Source organism: Nilaparvata lugens, chromosome 4, assembly GCF_014356525.2.
Source record: "Nilaparvata lugens isolate BPH chromosome 4, ASM1435652v1, whole genome shotgun sequence".
Lineage (NCBI taxonomy): Eukaryota > Metazoa > Arthropoda > Insecta > Hemiptera > Delphacidae > Nilaparvata > Nilaparvata lugens.
The window spans coordinates 75,536,091-75,556,015 of NC_052507.1; the positions used below are offsets into that span (position 1 = coordinate 75,536,091).

The following is a 19,925-nucleotide window of genomic DNA, read 5'->3' on the forward strand; positions in this document are numbered from 1 at the left end:
TTTTGACAGTGTAGAAATATAATTAATTGATGCAGAGAATTGGCATCGCTATTCTCCTATCTTTATATACTGCCATTATAACGTGGACCATACTATAGCTCGTTGCTTTGAATCGAGTAAACCGTGCACATGCACGTAACGAGTTTGTTTGGAATTGTGAAAATGTGAACACCGAACAGCTAAAACTCCAAACACAGATTATAGAAGAGGTTAAGTCAGTTGGATCGATTTCAGATACGAATAAATCAATTTATCAATAAAAAGTAATTTTACAAGTACAATTCAAAGATAGAATTGACCAGAATTATTTCATCATTGTAGTATTTTCTATTTTGAATAAAAAAATTGTTATCGGTGGCTACATCATTTTGGATTTTTAGCCTTTCAAAAGTTTCAAACATGACGTTACAGAAGCTGAGCGTGTCTGCAAGTTTTTGAAATAAAAATGTTTACTCAAAAATAGGCCTACTTTAGTTTGTAAAAACATTTTTCTAGACAGATTGAAATGGCCGATATATTTTTCATGCCTGATGCCAGATTACTATTGAGAAACAGAAGCCTTCTCTTCCTTGGTGGATCAAGTAAGTTATATTTATTCTATGAATACGGTACCGTATTCTACATCTTGCATGAATTAGTAAGCTATCATGTTCACTATTAGTACCGTATTTAATTAATCAGATCCATACTTGATACTTAATGTCTGGGTCGTTGACTGGAGGTGCCATATAGACCGCGTCGTTTTGGTTCATGCCGGGTCATGCGGCAGGAAGAAGCGTTTCTTCGTCCAGTTCATTGAGCGAGTACAAGGGCCGCTCAAGAAGTTGAGTTTTCAGGGCTTTCTCGAATCTCTGAAGGTCCATTTCCTGAACATCAATTGGAAGTTTGTTGAAGATCTTCAATGCCGCTATCTGGAAGCTCTTCTGATTGCTTGTCAATCGTGTTCGTGGAATTTCCAGGTCCCTGCTGACCGTTTATTGTAGTTGTGGACCTCATTTCTCCTTTTCAATTGTTTATTATTCTTCTTCTGTAAACAGTCATTATTTGAAGCTTTCTGAACAGTGGCTTACAATGTTCCAAATGATTGGAGAACGTTATTATTCTCAGATCTCTATTTTGAATCAGTAGCACATCCTTGCAATATGGAGTGTGTCCCCACATTAGGAAGCCTCATGTGACATGTGTATGAAACAAGGCATGATATACTGTTAGCAGGTAGTTTGCAGAGACATTGTTCCTCAATTTTTAGCAGCAAGTGAGTAACCCTAGACAGCTTAATGCAGACATTACTTACCTATGTGATCACTTCAACATAATTTGTTGTCAATCCAAAACCCGAGTAATTTTACTGGGGCATTGTCTGAATGTATTAATATCATATTCTTTTGTGCAGACTAATACCTGGGTTTTGTCTTTATTCAATTTCAGCCTGTGATTGTTGAACTATTGCCTTGCCTCACATGATCAAGATCGTCTTATATCCATTGTCTGATTGATAGTTTAACCTCTGGACATGATTGTAGAATCGTCAGCAAATAGTACTGAGCCATCTTGTGGTGTAAAGTAGTTCAGAATCAGTATGATAAACAGCAGTGGGCCCAGTACAGAACCCTGTGGCACGCCGTGACAGTTTGATTTCACTTCTTATGTTGCTCCTCCTGTAGAGACTACTTGCCTCCTATCCTTGAGGTAGTCACTGAGGATGCTCTGTACTGCACCACCAATTCCATAGTGCTCCATTTTCTCAAAAATTTAAAATTTTATGTGGGACACAGTCGAACGCCTCGCTCAGGTCAAATATAGTAAGAGCAACAAGGCATTCACGATTCACCTGATTCAAATACTTCTTGAACTTTTTCTGACACTGATATCAGTGCACTAGTTGTTGATCGGCCGCTTCTGAAGCCATGCTGTGAGCTGGTGAATGAATCATTTGTGTTGAAGTATTCCACAAGCTGCAGTCTCATGAAGTTTCGATGACCTCTGACATTGGAGGAATTGACACTGGTCTAAAATTTGATTGTTGATTTGTGTCCCCTTTTTTATAAATTGGAATAGTTTTAGACAATTTCAGAATCACCCCTTTCTTAAGCAGTTGCTTATTGCCTCTGCCATGGGCTCAGCAATATGCTCAGTTGTCTTTTCAATAATTGAACAAGATATTTCATGGACATCTTCAGCTCTTGAACTCTTGAAGCTATTCACCATTTTTATAATCTGTACATGACCTTTCTCCTTCCATTAGTCTAACCTGGCATTGATTGCTCTGAGATTTTGAGTAGGATCAACTCAATCCCTGAACTCCAATTCTAATCGTGAATAACTTCACGAGAACCAATAAGAGAAGCCTTCTTCGATTGGTTCTTGTAAATTAATTACAATTAAAATCTAACAGGCTTTTGTGCAACCGGCATTACGTAGAATTTAATATTATCATACAATAAATACTTGATCAACCATGAAGCCTTCTTTGATTGGTTCTTGTAAAATTAATTACGATTAAAATTTAACAGGCTTTTGTGCAACCGGACCTCAGTATGAGAACAGGTTAAATTTAAAGGTTGCAATCGCTTTAGGTGGTGGATCACGGGCGCAGTTTCCAGGCGGACAGAGGGACACGTCCCCCAAATATTTCATTATATTCAGTCCATGACCGGCAGTCGCCAGACAAAGTTTAAAACAATTAAAAAATATTTGGGAAGACGGTTTGTCCCTCGCCTTCAGGTACGGTTGAGGTCGGAATGAACCCCGGACCTTTCTTTATTTGGGGGGGTATGAAAAAATCTCATACCATCCTGTGTCCCCACCCAAAGATTAGGGGCCGGTTTCCGAGCTCGGGATTTAGCTAAGTCTAAGACTTTAAACAGCTGGAGTCAGAAAATTAGCTTTCCAAAAACGGGGCGTAGTCGCAGTTTTTATAACAGAAGTCGCAGTTTTTATTTTCTCATTTCTATAATTGGAAACGTTTTTCCTTGACGAAATTAAACATTTCTAAAGTAGTAGTTCTGTGAACAGTAGACCTCACGCAGTATTCTCATCCAAAAGTACCTGATTGAAACTATAGACCTTATGGAAATACAGCAATAGACTGGCTTCTCCATACATCTGTGTAATCACTTGTCAGCTGATTTATGATGAATAATTCTGTAGTCTGATTTTTACTCTAATATTGGCGTATGAAGGAGGCCCCTTTTTACTTTCCTTGCCCTATTACCATAGGTAAGGAAAGTATTGCTTTCCGAAAAAAATTGAGGTACCCCAATTTCTAAATTTCTATACGTTTCAAGGTCCCCTGAATCCAAAAAACTGTTTTTTGGGTATTGGTCTGTATGTGTGTGTGTATGTGTGTGTGTATGAGTGTATGTGCGTCTGTGTACACGATATCTAATCTCCTAATTAACGGAATGACTTGAAATTTGGAACTTAAGGTCCTTTCACTATAAGGATCCGACACGAACAATTTCGATCAAATGTAATTCAAGATGGCGGCTAATATGGCGAAAATGTTGTCAAAAACAGGGTTTTTCGTGACTTTCTCGGAAACGGCTTCAACGATTTTGATCAAATTCATACCTAAAATAGCCATCGATAATCTCTATCAACTGCCACAAGTCTCATATCTGTAAAAATTTCAGGAGCTCCGCCCCATCAATGCAGATAGATTCCCAATTATCAGGCTTCAGATACAATTGAAACAAAAAAATCAAGTGGAGTAGATTGAGCATGAAAATCTCTACAATTAATGTTCAGTAACATTTTCACCTAAAATTGAAAATAAGCTTTAAATTCAAGAAAATGTGATTATTCAATTGCAAATTATTGTTGATTCTATTAAATCATTCACTATGAAGAGATAGCAGACCTCATGTGTGTCTCCAGCGTTATTGCCCTGTCACCAGCTGGCTCAAATATTTGAATAGACTTGAGATGCGCGGGAACACTAGCGTCAGGTGATCAATTTTCATAATGGCAAGGAAAGTTGTGTGAGTGCGCCACACCAGATTTTTCCTTTTATATTATCCTTGAAATGCAAAATTTCCAAAAACCTTGTGTACACGTCGACGCGCAATTTAAAAAGGAACATACCTGTCAAATTTCATTAAAATCCATTACCGTGTTTTGCCGTAAATGCGCAACGTATAAACATTTAAACATTAAGAGAAATGCCAAACCGTCGACTTGAATTTTAGACCTCACTTCGCTCGGTCAATAATTCAAAATAGCTGAAACTTTACACTATTTTCTCTTTATTTTTATTTTGTGTTTAATTTTCTAGTCTTTTGAAATTTAATTCTAACGTGACTATGACAATGACTGCTAATATGCCCTGTTTCGGAAAGCCAATTTTCTGATTCCAGCTGTTTAAAGTCTAAGAATGGCCAAATTCCGAGCTCGGAAACCCCCCTAGGTGTTTCTACGCCAATTTGGTCACTTGTACGTAAACTTTTATATTATGAACAAGGTTTTCACACACATTTAGTGAGGTCCACGTTATAATGGCAGTGTTTGATTGGCAATGGTATTGCTACCCTTGTCTATCATTGAACAAAGTGGATAGCGCTATCTCTTTCTCGCTTTGCTCTGTTGCCAGATCTGTTTTTAAGAATGTAGAATTAATATTTAATTAACAAAATATTTCATCTTAATTATGAAAATTCATTATGAAATTATTGAAAAATATAATTTCTTGCAAAATAAAATATAGTTGATTATTTTAAACGAGATTGAACCGTTAATATTATATCAATAAACCTGTATCAGCTACTGTCTATAGAAGGCATTGACAAGACAGAGTATCGGCATCGTTTTTCTCCAATCTTTCTCCACTGCCATTATAACGTGGACCTCACTATAGATACCTGTAGCTATTGTCCATACAAAATTACTTTCGATTTGAAGGAATATTCGGAGCAGAAGAATGGAGGGAGATCAGCCAATTACAGTGATAAATAGAGTAATAGAAAGAAGCGCAGTTGCCAATTTGTCGATTAGACTCAGTGCTTTCACAGAGGAAACTACGTAGGCCGATGCATATCATGAGCAGATGAACACCCACTGAAGACTACTAGATGTTGGCCGCTTTAGCACGGCAACATTGCTGCCGCATATTCCTCGAAGTCGTAAGCTATTTTGTATGGACTATAGAAATAGCATAATTCTTCGGAAGACGTAGACCTCCTATCTCCCAATGTAGAAGCTACGCTACGCTGGTGTAAAGTCGTGCTCAGAATCAGTATGATAAACAGCAGTGGGTCCAGCACAGTGCCCTGTGGCACGCCGTGACAGTTTGCTTTCACTTCTTATGTTGCTTCTCCTATAGAGACTACTTGTTTCCTATCCTTAAGGTAGTCACTGAGGGTGCTCAGTACTGCACCACCAATTCCATAGTGCTCCATTTTCTCAATTAAAATTATGTGTGAGACACAATCGAACGCCTTGCTCAGGTCAAATAGAGTAAGAGCAAGGCATTCTCCTGATTCAAAGACTTCTTGATTTTTTTCTGACACTGATATCAGTGCAGTAGTTGTTGATCGGCCGCTTTTGAAGCCATGCTGTGAGCTGGTTAATAGATCATTTGTGTTGAAGTATTCCACAAGCTGCAGTCTCATGATAGTTTCGATGACCTTTGACATTGTTGGAGGAATTGACACTGGTCTTAAATTTGAGGGTTGATTTGTGTCCCCTTTTTTATAAATTTGAATAGTTTTAGACAATTTCAGTATATCTATGAATCTCCACTTCTTAAGCAGTTGTTTATTGCCTCAAATCAGCAATATGCTCAATTGTCTTTACAAGAATTGAACAAGATTTTCCATTGACATTTTGAACTCTTGAAGCTATTCACCATTTTTATAATCTGTACATTAGGCTACCTACCGTATCTCCTTCCATTAGTCTAACCTGGCCTTGATTGCTCTGAGATTTGGAGTAGGATCAACACAATCCCTGATCTCAGAGAGAACTCCATTAGCCAGCACCGCCTTTCTGCGACCCCCCAGGTAGGCCTGAATCAGTTTGAGAGGAGACGGTACCACACCATAATGCCTAAGCTTGTCCATGAGAATAGCATGATCCGGTGTGTCGAAGGCCTTGCTGAGACCAAACAAGGCGAGCCCAGCAAATCCACTTGTCTCAGGACACTCAAATATCTTAGAAAGCAGGTAATCTACTGCAACAGTGGTGGATCTCTTTTTCCTGAAACCAAACTGGGTGTCCGCAAACAGGCCACACTGGACACAATAAGCAAGGAGTTGCTCAGCAATCATAATTTCAAATATCTTTCAAGATTCAAGATTCTTTATTGCCAGAACAACTTTACATTGTATAAGCACGTCAATATAATAACAATAATATAATACTTGTGAAATAAAAGATAAATAATTATATAAAATTAAGCATATGATAATAGAAATCATATAATATATGAAAATATTCAAACCATGTAAAACATGCTACTACAATAACATTTTGTCTTAGTCTTAGTTAAGCTAGGTTTACACTATGTAGCAGAGCTATAATTATAGCAGAGCTACATGTAGCAGAGATAGCAGAGGTAGCTCTGCTACATATTCAAAAAGTGACACTGGAGAGCTGCTATATAGCCCGGCTATATAGCTGTTTTAAGCCTATTTTCTCAGCTATATAGCAGAAATTGAGCTATCCAAAGTTTTCGGTAAACATCAAAGAGAATCAGAGCTACATGTAGCTCTGCTTCATATAGCTCTGCTATATGTCAATTTTTGTTTATAGCAGAGCTAGATGTAGCTGCTCTGTCCTTGAAGGAAGTTGCCGCAACTGTTTACTGCTGTTTGCAGCTGTTTAGTGCCTCCTGTATTTACACTGATATACTGTACTCATTTGTTGTCAGTGCTAGTAGGCTACTGTAGATATAGCATAAGTCTTCGGAAGACGTAGCCCTCCTATCTCTCAATGTAGAAGCTACGCTACGCTGGTGTGAACGGGACACATATATACAATAGAATAGAATGACTGCCTTTATTTTTGACCTAGGAGGGGATTGGGAGACGTTAGGACGGCTACGTCTTCCTAAAGCTGCGTACACATATTCGCGCTTCCAACCCGCACCGAGCACGCTCCTCCCTCGTACCGCCCTCGTACCACCATCGAACCACAGTCGTTCCGCCCATGCACCCATCATGAACGTTACGGAAGATGTTAGATCTTCTCGCGTTCCCCGGTCGAACCACTGTTGCTCGCCGGTCGATCATCAATCGCTCTGCTGGAGTGACGTTCGGTTGCGGAGCAGAGCGACAGTCTGTACGCACCTTAAGATGTGTATTTCTATAGTGAGGTCCATGTTATAATGGCAGTGGAAAAAGATAGGAGATCAACGTTGCCGATCCTCTGTCTTGTCAATGCCTTCTATAGACGGTAGCTGATACAGGTATATTGATGTAATATTAACTGTTCATTCTCATTTAAAATAATCAATTATTTATTACTAAGCCAGAAACTATATTTTTCAATAATTTCATAATGAATTCTCATAATTAAGATGAAATATTTTGTTAATTTAAAACACTCCATTCACATGGGCTACTTTTTAAATTAATAAAACAATATAAAAATCTTAAAGCACCCTTTATTTTTTTAAAAAACTTTAAAATAGTTCATGGTGTGATCACCGAAAACTAGTTGTTGAACTATTTTAAAGTTTTTTTTTTAAATAAAGGGTGCTTTAAGATTTTTATATTCTATTTGTTAATTAATTATTAATTCCACATTGTTGAAAGACGATCTGGCAACAAAGAAAAGCAAGAAAAGAGAAAACTGATAGCGCTATCCGCTTTGTTGAATGATAGACAAGGATAGCAATACCATCGCCAATCAAACACTGCCGTTATAACGTGGACCCCACTATAGGTGTGATAACACCTTTATTTATCTTGAAAAAACTTATTTACCAATATCTGCTACAGTTGATTATTTTACAAAACTAGTTTGTGTGAGTATTTGGAATATGATAATTCGTTGACTTAGCATACTAAGCATTTTTTAAATATAAAGAAAATAATTAAAAATCTCAGTACCCTTTTTTTAAAAATATTTTATCACAATACCAGTGATAAAATATTTTTAAAAAAAGGGTACTGAGATTTTTAATTATTTTCTTTATATTTATATTACAAGTAGCCCTATACAGGAAAGAGATAAATAAGCATTTTTTACATACATAGCATCTTTTTTTTGTTTAGGACTCTGAACAAATCTGGGAGGTAGGACGCCAAAAGAGTTTCAACCTTTTTTGTGAGTGAGTGCCTTTCTGTCGACATTTTTGCGTGGTTGTGCGGCAGAGTGGAAAAGGGAAATTTCGGGCCTTGACTAGGGAAAAACTACTGGCGAAAAGTGGAAACACTGAGTCAAAAGTGCAAAGCAAGTGCATTCCTGAAATCTTCGAATTCAAAACAATACTGAAAAACAACTTGCCACGAAAACTAATTATAATGGCTGATATTTTTTTGCAGTCCGATTGTCAGTCACTTCTTAAGAACAATTTTATACTTCTACTCGGTGATTCAAGTAAGTGCACTTTTATTATAAATTGGCAACATTCTTTTTTTTGTACAGCTTTTTTGGGTTTACGTTTGAAACTTGACTCACTTTTTGTAATAATTTTGACAGTGCGTTTCATTCTAAATTGAACTGTGTATTCTGATAGTCATTTATTTTCGCAACCTGTATGTAAAACTGGCCATTTCCAAATGATATATAGTGAGAACCACGTTATAATGGTAGTGGAGAAAGATAGGACGGCGTTGCCGATTCTCTGCCTCGCCATTGCCTTCTATAGAGGATATCTGATACCGGTATATCTGATGTAATATTAACTGTTCGTTCTTGTAAAAAATAAGCAATCATGTGTTATTCGTGAAGAAAATATATTCGACAATAATTAGATGATAAATTTTCTTAGTTGAGATTAAATATTAATTATATATCTTCATGGTTAAAACCGATCTGGCAACGTTGTGATGAAAGAGGAGTATAGCACTATCTGCTTTGTCGAATGATAGATTATATTAGATTAGATTTATTTATGTATGTAGTTACAATATTTACTGGCTTTGGCTTATACACTAATATACATTAAATGACGATAATGCTAGTTATTCAACGAATTTCACAAAGTATAAATAATTAATCCATGAGGATAAATATAGAAATGCAATTAGAATAACGATAATATAATAATGTGATGTAACTTCATAAATCGGCGGTGTTTCAACGAATAATTGTCGATTCTTTTAGAAGGATATAAAATATCCTTCCCATTAACACACGACCGGGATAGCAAAACCAATGCTAGAGGGATACTATCGCACTATTGTAATACTCAAATAAATAAAATGTTGATCAAAAAATAATGTCATTATATCATGGACCTCACTGTAATAATTTTAATGGAATTATACAGAGTGTTTCAAAGTAAACCAGTTTTTGCATTATGTTTTTGGAAAAATTTCATATTATATCAACAATCTTTGAAGATACATCATAGGTTAACCCAAATCAGTAATCAGCTATATGATAAGTCGCTACAATTTTTTCTTTGAAATTTGCAATGTTCTCAAAAAGAGCGAAATAGTCAGTCAATTCGTCATAGAGAAATGATAGGATAAGAAGATATCCCATGGTATAGGTCGTTTATGTTCTAACTCAAGCCAATTACTGTCGGTCGACCACTGTCTATTATTACTATTTTGGGCGGGTGAAAGTCTAAAGGTGCGTACAGATATACGCGCCGCGAACATGAGCAATTCACTTTTAATCAGCTCATGCCAAGCTTACCTGTATCTTAAAGTTTCTGTAAAAATACAGTGCGTACAGATATACGCGCCGCGAACATGAGCAATTCACTTTTAATCAGCTGACTATATCTGTATTTTTACAGAAACTGTAAGATACAGGTATAAAAAGCTTGGCATCAGCTGATTAAAAGTGAATTGCTCATGTTCGCGGCGCGTAAATCTGTACGCACCTTAAGAACGGACAGAGAGACTACCAGCGTCACATAGCTTCACGAAACTGAACTACTAGGACTATCGGCTTGAGTTAACATTGAAAGTTAGGACATAAAAGCTCTATACCATGGTATATCTTCTTCGTATGCTATCTTTTCTCTAAGATTTTGTTGACCGATGAACTTGACCTGTATAATGGTTCAAAGTTTTTTTTCTTTAGGGCTACTTTTGAATGTAAATAAAAATAGAAATCCAAAAATACCCTTTTAAAATTGTCTAGTCTAAATGGTTCAAAGAATATGTTTTGGAAATTTCAAGTTGCCTGATGAAAGCAATCGAAATTAATCGTCGAACAAACGGCTCTAGTCATCATTAAGTCATTACACTCGTTCAATATATATTTTTATACAAATGCATCATCAAATTTATTCTTGTAATCGAACATTTAGTATGAGGGAATGCAAGGTTGTTATTAAAATTTATTTTTTTCAGACACCAGAGCTGTTTACAAAGATTTGATCTGGCTCCTACAACGTGGAACATTGATTGATAATTCTTGCCTCCGCCAAAAGGTAAGTTAAGACATTATTTCACTAGTAGTTCTGTGAACAGTTGACCTCGCGCAGTTGTAAACCACAGTCTCCTCTAATACTGTCCATCAGAGTAAATTCTGTCGTGTCGGCGAGATATCGGTGTATAAACGACTAATGGCTGTTTGGGTTGTTGTATCGACAATGCTAATAATTTGATGTAAACAGCTATATACTACTATCATTGAAAGCAGAGAAAATTAGGGAGAAATGCTTCTTCAAGTTATCAATTGCATGCCTCACTGCATGCAATTAATAGTCCACACAACAGCTATTTTTTCATCAAGTTACATTGAGATATTGCGTCAATGCATGCAATTTATAATCCACTCGACAGCTGATTTATGATGAATAATTCTATAGTCTGATTTTTACTCTAATATTGGCGTATGAAGGAGGCTCCTTTCCCTTTTATATTATCCTTGAAATGCAAAATTTCCAAAAACCTTGTATATACGTCGACGCACAATTTAAAAAGGAACATACCTGCCAAATTTCATGAAAACCTATTATCGCGTTTCGCCGTAAATGCGCAACATATACTCATAAAGAGAAATGAAAAACCGTCGACTTGAATCTTAAGACCTCACTTCGCTCGGTCAATTAGAATATACCATTTAAGCAGCTTTGATTTCTGGGTAAATTCTAGTAATTATTAAGTATCAGGGGTACTTTGATTAGGTAAGTTGATGGGGCTACTTGAATTAGGTACAGAACATCACTAGCTCCATTAATAAGAGTATAGGTAATTTTCTGTAATTATTTAGTAATCTTGTTTACACGGTAAGATTAAAAACTATCATTAAAGCCTGGGTTTCACTAGTAGAGTTAGTGGTCGAGTAACTGGAATACTAATTCTACCGAGCTAACTCTACTCTACTTACTTGGTCGAGTAACTGATTTCACTTCTATTGATTGATTGATACAATAAGTTCATCATCAAAATGATAGGGAGAGAAAAAGTAAGGTAACCTTGTGCTATTCCTCTCTCAAATTTAGATAAGGTTACACATAGTCAGAAATAGTCTGTTCCCTGGCCAAGTACTAACTATCTTGTAAACTCTCCCAATGAAAACGTTCATAGTAGAGTACTAGTTTTTAGTACTGTCTTGTACACTTCAAAAAATTTTCAGTCCTCAAATAAGTTCACTACAATCGAGAATAGTAGGTAAAGTGTGTTTTGTAGTGAACAGAACTCACCTTAAAATGTCAATACTTTTTAATAAATTAACACTCTTTAATAAATTAATACTTTTTAATAAATAAGAATACTTCTTAAACTTGATAGCCTACAGCACGACTCCACTCTACTAGTTCGAGACTATTTTCATCAGCATAGTGGTAGTAGAGTAGAGTGAGAAGCGGTGGTGGGGAAAGGCAAGTGGTAGAGTACTATCCCACTCTACTTTACTAAAAACCATGAACGTTTTCATTGGGAGAGTTGACAAGATAGTTAGTACTTGCCCAGGGAACTCTACCACTAACTACTAATGAATACCAGGCTTAACTTATCTTGTGAACTCTCCCAATGAAAACGCTCATGGTAGAGTACTAGTTTTTAGTAGAGTACAGTGGGATAGTTATCTACCACTTGCCGGTAGCTGATTTTTTCTAATATTTATGTGTATGTATGTATAGATATGTATATGTGACGATTGACCATACATTTTGTTAAATGTCTTATGTCAATAAAGAAATTTCTATTTCTATTTGCTCTGTCGTCGTGTACCCACTTTTATTGAACCACAATACAAGTTACAACGTACCCTTTTAATTTATTACAAAAAAAATTATATTTTCAACTACTCAAGAGTCACTTTCTAATGTATGTTATGTACTCTGCCTTGTATGAAGGGTGAGTCAGAGAAGCTTGGAAACAAAATTGACAAGCGGTCAGCAGATGTATTCAAATTCAAATTTATTTCTCAAAAAACATACACAATTATAATAATCTAATATTATAACATCTAAAAATAATACAAGAAAAATAGGCTACTATTAAATATATAAAATGATCCCAAAACTGCAGTATATATTTTTTCATGTCCATCTATGTTTAAGGAGTAGCCTACAAGGTAAAACCTGTTCGTTGACCTTAGTTGCAGTAATATATTTATTAAATATAAACTAAGAAATTAAACCAAAATAAGAACAAAGATTAGTGGAACTTACACACAAACATAATTTTGTAGATTAAATTAAATGAAAGTTAGTAAAACACAATAATTGTTATTCTATGATAAAAAAAAACAAAACATAAAAACAAGAAACAGTTGGTGCTTAGAAGATTTTTTCTTCAGTTTTATTTGATCTTATCCATTCCTCAATCTCGCAATTTAGTTTTTTGCTCCGGCTTGTATTGGCAACAAAATGAGTAGGAACAAGATTTATTATCCTCTGTGATAAGTAAGTGAATTGTCTTCTACATACATTCAAATCCATCCTGTCTTGATGGAATGTTTCTCTAATAGGACGTAAATTTAAATTCAAGTTTCTTTCACGAAGAAGAAATTTATTTTTATTCTTCTTAATATATAATCAAATTTTTTATGTACAGCTGTCGAACAGTTAGTACTTTGAATTCATTGAAAAGATCGCTTGTAGGATAAAGTCTGGGTTTGCCTAGAACTGTTTTAATAATATATTTTTGAATTATGAAAAGTTTTTCAAAATGTGTGTTCAAGGCTCCACCCCAAGCTCTTATTCCATATTGTAAGACAGCTTGTGCATAAGAGAAGTAGATTAATCGAGCTATTTTCAAGTTATTTAGTTCTCTAATTTGATGAAATTATCTATGTTCTTCTATTAAAATATGAAATTATCTATCTTCAACAGTAATGTATGGGTTACTTATGTTTTTTATACAACTGCAGTTGTATGGGTAAGACCATATTTTATTTATTTATTAAATTCCACAATCACATTATCAAATCAATGATAGGGAGAGAATCAACAGGATAAACCCAAAACTGTTACCCTCCCTAATTTTGATTGAAATAGTCCAAATGAGGATATTTATTTATTTTTTTTATATAATTACAAATCATATGAATATGATCGAGATAAAATAACAGGCATAGACCAAAACTATTCTGTTCCCAAATTTTGATAAATAATAAAATGTCCGAAAAATAGGTTTTATTAGGTTATCAGGTTATATTAGGCGTTTTCAGAGTCAGCAGGTTAGGAAACTCTCCGAACGGATGATTGGGTTGGAGCCTGAAAAACGCTCAATATGGTCTCGCCCTAAAGGGGTTGAGGAATCGCATCTGAAGAGTCATTTCCAAAATTTTCTCCCTTCCAGCATAGAGAAACAATAGCGTAAGTAGATATCCTATGGTATAGGGCGTTTATGTCGCAACTTTTACTGTTATCTCAAGTCGATTATTGTCTATTTTTACTGTTTTGTTGAGGTGAGAGTGTATGAACGGCACAATTTGAGAGACTACCAGCGTCACACAGCTGCATGGGAAAGAACTACGTGGACTATCGGCTTGAGATAACAGTAAAAGTTGCGACATAAACGCACTATTCCGTCGGATATCTACTTATGCTATCGTTTTTCTATGCTTCCAGTCAGTTGCTGTAATATTCCTTCAATAGATTTTATTTTAACTGCAAAATTTAAATAGGGTATATTATAGAAATTGTTTAATTCAGTTGTAATTTTTTATTTTTACAGTTGGAACCCAGTTTTCTTGGAGACAAACTAGTGGAGAGAAGTAGCCTGCATAAGGGGCGCAACTTCGTAGAAACTCGACATTATGAGGTCTGTTTTTGGATTAAAAAACCTAATATCATCAAGTAATATCTAAGTTATTTCATAGGCAAAAGAAGATAAAGGTGCGTACAGATTTACGCGCCGCGAACATGAGCAATTCACTTTTAATCAGCTGATGCCAAGCTTTTTATATCTGTATCTTACCGTTTCTGTAAAAATACAGCTAAAAAAAGTCAGCTGATTAAAAGTGAATTGCTCATGTTCGCGGCGCGTATATCTGTACGCTTTTTAAGATATCTCATGGTATAGGGCGATTATTTTCTAATTTTCAACGCTAACTCAAGCCGATAGTCATAGTATTTATCTTTGTAAAGCTATGTGACGCTGGTAGTCTCATATACTGTGCCGTTCTTACGGAAACATCTGAAGAATAACTACGATTGACTACCTACAAGCATAGAGGAATATAGCATAAGAAGACCCATGGTATAGGGCGTTTATGTCGTAATTTTCAATTTTAATTCATCCGATAGTCCTAGTATTTCTCTTGGTGAAGCTAAGTAACGCTGGAAGTCTCACATACTGTACCGTTCTTACAGAAACATCTGAAGAATTGAATGAAAAAGACTAAGAAATTGTCAAAAACCACAGATTTATTGATACTTAGAAAGACTGGTTTCGGTTATTACACCATTGTCAATCTCTGGTAAACTGTTTATCAGAGATTGACAATGGTGTAATAACCAAAACCGGTCTTTCTAAGTATCAATAAATCCGTGGTTTTTGACAATTTCTTAGTCTTTTTCATTCAATATGAATAATTACCAAAATATCAACTTCTCAACTACACAAAAAAAATCTGAAGAATTACTAAGATTGACTACCTACAAGCGTAGAGAAAAGATAGCATAAGAAGACCCATGCAATTATGTCCTAATTTTCAATGTTAACTAAAGCCGATAGTACTGTAGTGAGGTCCACGTTATAATGGCAGTGTTTGATTAGAAATGTTATCGCTATCCTTGTCTATCATTCAGCAAAGCGGATAGCGCTATCTCTTTCTCGTTTTGCTCTGCTAACAGATCGGTTTTTAACAATGTAGAATTAATAACTAATTAACAAAATATCTAATCTTGATTATGAAAATTCATTATTAAATTATTTAAGAATATAATTTCTTGCTTAATAAAATATAGTTGATTATTTTAAACGAGAATGAACAGTTAATATTACATCAATAAACCTGTATCAGCTACCGTCTATAGAAGGCATTGACAAGACAGAGGATCGGCAACGTTGTTCCCCTATCTTTCTCCACTGCCATTATAACGTGGGCATCACTATAGTAGTAGTTTCATGTAGCTATATGATGCTGGTAGTCTCTCATACTGTGCCGTTCTTACACTCTCACCCGGCCAAAACAGTAATAATAGACTGTAGTCTACAGTAATCGGCTGTATAACGACCTATACCATGGATGTATTTAAACTTTGTAAAATTGAATATGTGTGCTTGTTGTTGCAGGCTCATGTTTGTCTTGTATTGTTTACTAGAGTTACCAACCATGATGTTGTCTATAATGTGGAAACATTTTCCATAATGTGGTGACAATAAAGATATTTATTTTTATTTACCATGGGATATGTACTTATGCTATCTTTTCTCTATGGTGATATTGATGTATTAATTTGAACAAAACACTGTACATACTCTCTTGAATCAATTTACTTAAATATTAAAGAAAAATGTTACTTGTACAGGCTGTACAGACATTAATATTATACAGGCATAATTATTACTTATTGAATTATTAATTTTAACTTTTGAACAATTAAATTTATTACGACATAGCAGTCTGATTTTTATAAATAGAATCTATATATATCGCGAGTTCAATTTACAGCTCAAGCCGTTTCTCGCCTCCCACATGCCATCTCACTCTATCCATCCAATCTCCCTCTGCCAAATTCCTCTCGGGCATGTCACTCTTCACTCGCTTCATCCAAGTTTCAGGTGGTCTTCCCCTCTTCCTTCTTCCTGGTGGATTCCAATTCAATATCCTTTTGGGCCACCGTTCATCATCCATTCTTTGCATGTGTCCCATCCATACAAGGCGCCTTCTTTTGATCTCATCCACTGTTGAAATCTGCTTCCCGACTCTTTCCTTGATCTCCACATTCCTGACCCGATCCATCCGAGATACGCAGCAACAATAGAATCTAATGAAGCTAAATAGAACACTCTGAGTGTTGAGGAAGGGCCTAGTGCCCGAAAGCGCTCCACAAATGTGAGTAGAAGCTAATAGCTTTTATTTATAAAAATCAGACTGCTATGTCCTAATTTAAATAATCAAAAGGGATTATTAACAAGCAATTTATTTATTTATTAGGTTAGCATAAACAATACAATGATCGGAAAAGAAAGAACAGGCTATTGCCCAAAACTTTTTCAATTTCCTAATTTAGTCTTAAATTGTTCAAATATTATACATACGTTATATCATTTCAATTTCAACACCGAATCACAATCTGAAAATATAAATTAGAATAAAATAAACAATGGAAAGAAAATTAGTTCGTAATGGAAAGAAACATTGAAGAGTATTTATTTTCATGTTGTTGTTTACATCATTCAAAAAATTTCCTGTAACTGCATTTCAATCCATTATTTATATTTTTCAGATGAACAACATGAAGATACACTTTCAGTTCATAACTCGATGCTACAATGAGGCCATTGAAGAATTATTTACGTCATTCAAGGCGACCCAGCATTACCCGAATGTCGTATTCATCTCATCTCTGCTTTGGGACATAACAAGGTGAAGAATATTCAATTGTTTGAAATATTGTTGACTAGTAGTTCTGTGAACAGTATTCACAGTGATACTCACTGTGTACTCATAGACAGCGTGGCCTCACGCAGTATTCTCATCCACAAGTACCTGATTGAAACTATAGACCTTATGGAAATAGACTGGCTTCTCCACACATCTGCGTAATCACTTTTGTGAGCTGATTTATGATGAATAATTCTATAGTATGATTTTTACTCCAATATTGGCGTATGAAGGAGGCTCCTTTTTCCTTTTATATTATCCTTGAAATGCAAAATTTCCAAAAACCTTGTATATACGTCGACACGCAATTTAAAAAGGAACATACCTGTCAAATTTCATGAAAATCTATTAACGCGTTTCGCCGTAAACGCGAAACATTTAAACATTAAGAGAAATGCCGAACCGTCGACTTGAATCTTAGACCTCACTTCTCTCGGTCAATTATACTTGAAATACAACATTTCCAAAAACCTTGTACATACGTCGATGCGCAATTTAAAAAGGAACATACCTGTCAAATTTCATGAAAATCTATCACCGCGTTTCGCCGTAAACGCGAAACATTTAAACATTAAGAGAAATGCCGAACCGTCGACTTGAATCTTAGACCTCACTTCGCTCGGTCAATTAGGGTTATTACTCCAGTCTCTCGACCTTACGACTTTCTTGCTCATTGTCACTACTTCTAACCTCATTTTCAACCCCACTTTACCTCAATTTCTATTATAATTATCACGAATATTGTCTTTTCTAATTCTTATTATTGTATTATATAAAATTATAGAACAAAAAAGAAAATGTGCTTTAACTATGAAGATGAAACTCCAAAGTTCAATTTCTAACCTCACTTCATTAAAAATGCACGATACAACGGAACTCAAGTCGATGCTCGACCAACATGTCGAGTCGACGCTCGACTCAGTCTCACAGTCATAAGATCGCGGAGACTAGAATTATAGAGAAACAATAGCGTAAGTAGATATCCCATGGTATAGGACGTTTATGTTGCAACTTTTACTGTTATCTCAAGCCGATAGTCCACGTAGCTCTTTCCCGTGAAGCTGTTTGACGCTGGTAGTCTCTCTTACTGTGCCGTTCATACACTCTCACCCCAACAAAACAGTAAAAATCGACAGTAATCCGCTTGAGATAACAGTAAAAGTTGCAACATAAACGTCCTATACCATGGGATATCTACTTACGCTATTGTTTCTCCATGATAATAATTTATTTGCCAATATAACATTACATAAGAAAATATATTATGTAATATCAACTATTTATTACCCCATTAAGAAACCCAAGCAAGAAACTTTTTGAATAATTAAGTGTTCCCACACTAAGACAGATGTATGTAACTAGGATTGTTTTGCACTTAAATAAGAATAGAAGTAATCTAGAAATTAGAAATATACCGTACCAAACTCGTTCATTAGCATTAAATAATTTCAATATCAACTTAATAAAACTAGTAGTTTGTCGACATCAATTCACCTATCTTTGCAATATATTTTCAAACAAAATTCCGATAAAACTAATTAATTCAAAAATTACTAAAGCACTTATCAAGGAAATAAATGTATGGGTTGAGCACAATATATATTTTACAATACCTAAATGTTAATAAATCTATTCATGATTCTTTTGAGTTTTGAATGTCTTTCTATCTTTTGTATTATTTATGAAAATTGATTAAGCACTGGGATGTGCTCACAACTGAAAATTTCATTTTTTATTGTATTCTTCTTCATTAGTTTGCATTTAGAAGATTTAAATGTAGGCTGTATGATCTTGTTTTTGGTTATCACCTGTATAATTGGTTGTAACACGTAATTATTCAATTCTCATCATTGTATTATTTATAAGAAGCATTACTATAATATTTATCACATAGGTATATTTTTTTCCTTTTTTCAGTATTGCTATAGGCTACTTCGTACTGTTTGCTTTATGAACTCACAGCTAGCGCACAAGTTTAACTTTGCTGGCTGTGCCAAATCATTCATGTTTTGTAACTATTATGTAAAAATTTGGCGAAATAAACATTCTTATTCTTATTCTTATTCTTGCTTAGAATAATATTGATATTTTATCCGTCAGGAAGACTTATTTTTCAATTTTTTAATGATAAATATCGTATTTTTTTGTGTAGTTGAGAAGTTGATATTGTGGTAATTATTCATAAATAATCTTTTTCATTCAATAAATATCGTAATTGAGATTGATTAGTTTGTTAATCAATCATATTTCTACATTTTTAAAAACGATCTGGCAAAATTGATTGATTGATTAATTGCCTTTATTAGGGCGGAGCTAGGACTCCTTGTTCTCTCTGCCACACAACTCTAATTCTACCTTCATTCTATCACATTGCGGTGGTAGAAAAGGATAGCGCTATCTGCTTTGTCCAATGATAGACAAGGATAGCAATTTCAATCATATACTGTCATTATAACGTGGAACTCATTATAATCCTTTGCTTTCAGATGGGGACCAGACGGTGTTGATGCATACAAAGAAAATATGGTTAAGCTGATGGATCTCATGAAAAGTACGTTACCTCCAAGCACTTTGGTGATATGGGGAACAACTCTGCCAATTTCGTCGGATGTTAGAAGTGGAGGCTTTCTCATCAAACAGGTATCTCTCTGTTGTTATACAATCTATGGTGATCCAATTAATAAGGGTATGATCACATTGGATACGTGTGAAAGTGCACGTCAAATTATGCATGAGCCGAAAAACAAAATATGGAAAGAGCCATTGAGATAAGTTGTTACTTGTCTATAGCT

General features: G+C 35.1%; 1 protein-coding gene across 2 annotated transcripts in view; it reads left to right on the forward strand.

Annotated features, from left to right (window-relative positions):
- The window catches only part of LOC111047602 (PC-esterase domain-containing protein 1A), a 37,812-nt gene continuing 17,887 nt past the window's right edge, over nucleotides 1–19,925 (forward strand). The window contains exons 1-6 of one of the 2 annotated variants that reach the window (XM_039426464.1): nucleotides 88–581; nucleotides 8,217–8,541; nucleotides 10,476–10,555; nucleotides 14,256–14,342; nucleotides 16,976–17,115; nucleotides 19,620–19,773. In XM_039426464.1, coding sequence (XP_039282398.1) covers nucleotides 8,466–8,541; nucleotides 10,476–10,555; nucleotides 14,256–14,342; nucleotides 16,976–17,115; nucleotides 19,620–19,773 — 537 coding nt within the window. In that variant the 5' untranslated portion in view covers nucleotides 88–581; nucleotides 8,217–8,465. Of the gene's footprint in view, nucleotides 582–8,216; nucleotides 8,542–10,475; nucleotides 10,556–14,255; nucleotides 14,343–16,975; nucleotides 17,116–19,619; nucleotides 19,774–19,925 lie in introns of both variants that reach the window. The other variant, XM_039426465.1, reaches the window with a different exon arrangement.